General features: G+C 42.8%; 1 protein-coding gene across 1 annotated transcript in view; it reads left to right on the forward strand.

Annotated features, from left to right (window-relative positions):
• Positions 1-763: 763 nt before the first annotated feature.
• The window catches only part of LOC106535834 (voltage-dependent T-type calcium channel subunit alpha-1G), a gene marked incomplete at its 3' end in the record, with an annotated part of 31,530 nt that continues 27,054 nt past the window's right edge, over positions 764-5,239 (forward strand). Inside the window, 2 exon segments of the mRNA XM_014032944.1 lie at positions 764-1,687; positions 2,189-2,500. Coding sequence (XP_013888398.1) covers positions 2,199-2,500 — 302 coding nt within the window.

The raw sequence follows: 5,239 nt of genomic DNA on the forward strand, positions 1-5,239 counted from the left end.
TTATTTAAATTTTTTAATTATTATTTAAAACGAATAGACTTTTTCTCCCCTGCAATTCTTCCAAACAAGCCAAACTTGTTTTTCTAACTGCCTGTCATGAGTTTTTATCTTTCACCTTCCAACCAAAGCCTGTAGAGTCTGAGATTGTTTTTTTTTTTTATTTGGCCATTGCTTTGATCTTTGCACAGTCTGACCTCAGGGTGAATTTGATTGACATGTGTCTTTTGTTTCCTGTTACAAAAGGATAGACTTCAAATTGTTAATTATGATATTTAATCYTTTCCCAGCTTGATGGGCAAAAACAGCTGCTTCTCGAGTTAGAGAGCAGCAGACTGAAAAAACCCTGCTTTAATAGAGTTGCTCATATGAGATCAGTTGATCAGTTTGATTGATCAGCAGCACCTGCTGATGCTGAACCTCTTACATCCTTTGAAAGCAGCAGATGTAAACTTAAATTTTCCACTCAGCTTTTTATTTTGGCTTAATTTTTGTTTAACAAATAATGCCAGAATCTGTTGCGTGTGTTTTAACCCTTGCAGTTAGATTAGATAATATTAGAATATGGTAAAGACCAGAACATTTTATTATGTCCCGTGTGCCAACTTTTTTTCCTCCTCGAAACTTCCCCGAAATAAAACTCTGCGCCAATCACGGGGCAGCACTCCCTGGATGCCGTCACTCCCTCGCTTCCCATTGGCTCACAACTGACATTAGGATTCCAGCTGTTTCAGCCTCGCTCCCACCCTCCTCARGGAAACTCAAACTGACATCAAGCTCCAACCAGCAGGGAGGGACCACCGGATCGCCGCCGCTCTGTGATTGGCTCAGAGAGGGCCGCGCGCCGGGCACAAAAAGGGAGGGGGCAAGAAGTTTTAGGATCCCCTCCTCCAACCCTCCACCCACCCCATCCAGCTGTGAGAGGAGGTTGGGCTGATGGACGGAACCTGGCGGATGCAGGCTTTTAGGGAGACCAGGGCTGGAGCGCACGGGCGCYTTTCCTGAGCAACAATAGAAAAGGAGGAAGAACAGGAGAGGAAGAGGAGGAGGAGGACCTCGGGTGTTGACGCCTGCTCGTGCGCAACGACGGAGATGCGCTGCAGCATCTTCATGAATTATTAACTCCAACAATAAGTCCGAGGGTAGATCTGCGGCTATGGAGGCAGGGATAAGTAGCGGATTTCTTCCTAGGATGAGGAGAGGCAGCGAGGACCAGAGCGGGMAGCGCTTCTGTTTCTTGCCTTTTTAAGCTTTTGTCCATCTGCTCCGAACCGGAGGGGGGGATTTACCGAGAAGTTAACGACCTCATTCTGACAACAGGCTGAGCGCAAATCTCTCAGTTATTATTATTATTATTATTATTATTATTACCACGGAGATGAAAATAAAGTGTTTTTGAGGCCCCTAAAGAGGCTCCTCGAATCCCGGAGACAGGAGAGGGGGGACCCGGGCGCACCGCGAAGACGCAGCAGCGTACCACCTGGAAACTACAGTCCGCACCAGAAGAAAGAAGGAGAGGGTCTCCACTTTTCTCCCCGCTCCTCCTTTTTATTTTGTTTTTGTCCAACAAATCGAGTTATTTTTATTTATTTAACCTATTTTCTGGCTGCTGCGGTCTTTATAGCCCCGACAAAAACTGACCATGCAGTGACTGAGCGCGCTTTGGACACATCTACGAAGTCCWTTACAGGTAAGAAATCGACCAGAAGTTTTTATTTTAAAGAAATGTTGTCTRTAAATCCCTTCAACAGTAATCTCATGAGTAGGACGTTTAGAACCAAAAAGGCTGCTGGCATTTCTTCTGCGTTTTGTTTCTGCTGAAAGGAATGTAGTCCTGCTAAGTGATTTTTTTCTTTCTTTTTTTAGCCTCATTAGGAAGCATTTTATTTCTCTGCGCAGATGAGTCTTTATGAATTCAGTGTATTCCCTTAAACCACATTCATCTGGAATAACTCTTTCCTAACTATGTTTATGCGAGCATTTATTGTGTTATGAGTGCGCATATTTTCCAAAAATAACCGCATCACCACCTCCCTGCTCTTTAGTCTCCACATAATTAGATTTGATTTCTTGATGTGCTGCATTTTTTTCTTTTACAAGATTGATTTTTTCCCCCTTTTTATTTATTTATTTTTCTCAAACTCAACAGATTTAAGGTTTTAACACCATATGACCGCGTGTCGTCCTGCAGGAGCTGAGTGATGGCCGAGGATGGGGGGATAAATCTCTCCGGGGCCCCCGACGTTGGGGGCTCGGAGGGTCGCTCCTCTTTGCCGAGGACTTTCATCCGGCTCAACGACCTGTCTGGGCTGGGGGCTGGAGGCGCGGGGGATCTGGTGATGATGGAGTCCCCTGCGCCCGACGGGATCTCTGCGGCTGGGGACGAGGGTTCGACGCACGGCGGGGAGAGCCTGCCCTACCCGACGTTGGCCCCCGTGGTTTTCTTCTACATGAAACAAACCACGAGGCCGCGCAGCTGGTGTCTGAAAATGGTCTGCAACCCATATCCTTTTATTTGTTTATTGTAAGCCCATGAGATGAGAGTCTGCTCATGCGGACGTGGTGACTTCCTCCCACCTGCGACAGGTAGGAAACTTCCTTCTGTTCGGCTTTTCCAGGTGACCTCAGGGGTGGTGATGGGGCATCTCTGTTGTTGGATTCTTTGTAATGACTCTGGTTTTAAAAAAGTGTCACTCAGGTGTTGGGTGCCTTGTGCCTCCATGCTCAGTCTGTTATTGTTCTGATTGTTTATAAGGAGACAAAAGGGTCTGTGTTATAATTAGCTCAGATTCAGACCTGGACGGTGTGTTTACTGAGTCTTTTGGGGGGTTAATACCAGCAGAGCAGTGCAGTCTATTGGAGGCCGATTGAATCATTCCTGCTGCTGAGGTGCATTATTGATTCACAAGAGTTAGAACCTTCACTAATGCAGAGAACAAGAAGGAAGGCAATGATGACGCTTTGTTCGGATGATTTCAGACAGCAATGGGAACGTCCCTCAATTACCTTTGCTTCTCTTCCTGTCTACCTGCCCTCCGTGCATTCTCTGTCCCATCAATCCATCCATCACTCCATCCAATCCTCTCTGCCTCATCAACTGCATTACATCCTATCACCTCTTTGCCTCTCCTTGTTTGTCACAGCTTTAATTGAGACGCGGTCAGGCTGTTCTTTTCAAACTCCTTCCAGGATATTGGCAGCAGTTACTGATGGTCACGTTGTTACACGTTCACTCCCTGTCTTCTTTTCTTTTGCATTTCTTTTTATTTCCCTTTTGTGCTCTAGCTCMGAGCCCCAGTGATCGCAGCTGATTTCCATGTCTGTAAATGTCAAATGTTTAAAGGTCCTTCATGGGGGCCTGGTGGCTCCACAGGGAGCAAAGAGGCGATCTATAATACTTTTATCTGAGTCTGGAATGATCAAACATTTATTTTTGAGGTGAGAAGCTCACACAGAGGATTTTGTGTCAAAACAATTCATTACTTTAAAGCTACAGTATCTTCAACACATCTGATTTTAGTTTTAAATCACATTAGGTGGGAAATACACACTCTAAAAATGAAATGTTGGATTTACTTAACCATGTTACAGTATGTTACCTGGTTCCACTTAACTGAGTTGAGTAAATTCAAAGCAACATACTCATGTTCTTTGGTTAAAAAACGGGTATATTGCTTTGAACTTATTCAACTAAGTTAAGTGGAACAAGGTAACATAACATGGTTAAGTAAATCCAACATTTCATTTTTTACAGTGCAGTTTTTTACCTGAAATGAGATGGAGTGATATGATTGGGCAGGATGGATTAGGATCTTTGAAGATGATATCATGATCTGTAGAGAGAGTAGAGAGGAGGAGGAAGAGTGTCTGGAGAGGTGGAGTATGCTTTGTAGAGAGAAGGAATGAAAATTAATTGAATGGAGACAGAAAGTGTGACAGGTGTTGAGGGTGGATGGGTTTCAGTGCCYGAGGGGCCAGAGGTGGGAAAGGAACTAAAATAACGTACTCAAGTAATATTACAGTCACTCAGTTRAAATTTTACTGAAGTACAAGTAAATGTACCTGTGTAAAATCCACTCAAATAAAAGAAAATTATTAAAAATAMTTTAAGTAAAAGTTACTTASTTACTGTTTCACAGTAGGAGGAGGTCTTTTACGTATGATGCACCGAGTACCAAAGTTATCAAAACACGAAGCTTTAGAGTTACCAAAAGAGCAAACATGCATGTTTTTGATCAGTGTGAGGACACTGGAGTCTCCAGAGAAAACTCACTTGTGCCTCCTTCCAGATTAAGATTACAGTTCATTCTTGTAGCTCACACACTTAAGATGGCATAAACTGTATGCTCAATCAGTGGATCACCAGACAGCTGGACTACAAAGTGAAGGCAACAGAACTGTGGCAGGCCATTTTAACGTGAAATTGGCTTTGTTTGACTATCTGTAATTACATTCTAGATCATTTAAAATGAGTTTTGATTGAGGACAACTACATTTTGACCATTTAGAATGGTAATTTAAGATATATTTTACATTCTGACTATAGTCAGAAGAACAATTCAAGATATCTTAAAAAGAACTTTGACTGGTCAAAATGCCTTTCAAAATATCTAAAATGACAAAACCTGATTTGTTATTTGAAGGGTCAAAAATCTGCAATTACAGTTCAGAATATCACAAATGTAATTTGGACCAGTCAAAATTACATTTTTAGATGTCTGAATTAACTTCCACTGAAAAACAAATTAAGGTAAGGCTAGTGGCTCAGTAAGGCAAAATGCCTTCGAAATTTTTTGCCAAAATGCTACTTTCCTCCTAACCAGATGCCCGAGCCACCTCAACTGACACTTSTCGATGTGGAGGAGCAGTGGCTCTAYGCTGAGTCCCTCCCGGAGCCATGTGTGTCATAGTATTGAGGTTGAATTATAATTTGGACTTTCAGTCAAAATCTGAAACAATTGCTCTTAAAAGGAAACTGAAGAAGGGACTCCACTTATACATTTTATACTGTATATATAATTCTAATTCTGCATTTGTTTTCTGGTTCTTGATTCGCGCTGAAGTTACTGAAGACAAATTCGTCCAGCTGGTCATAAAATAAATGTGGTCGGCCCCTCTACTACTTAGCTTACGAAATGTATGGTGGGGGGGGAAAAAAGCCATGGACTTTTTTTACACAGATCTCTCTCTCTCTCTCTCTCTCTCTCTCTCTCTCTCTCTCTCTCTCTCTCTCTCTCTCTCT

The sequence above is a fragment of the Austrofundulus limnaeus genome, unplaced genomic scaffold (genome assembly GCF_001266775.1).
Source record: "Austrofundulus limnaeus strain Quisiro unplaced genomic scaffold, Austrofundulus_limnaeus-1.0 Scaffold1583, whole genome shotgun sequence".
NCBI classification, from domain to species: Eukaryota; Metazoa; Chordata; class Actinopteri; order Cyprinodontiformes; family Rivulidae; genus Austrofundulus; species Austrofundulus limnaeus.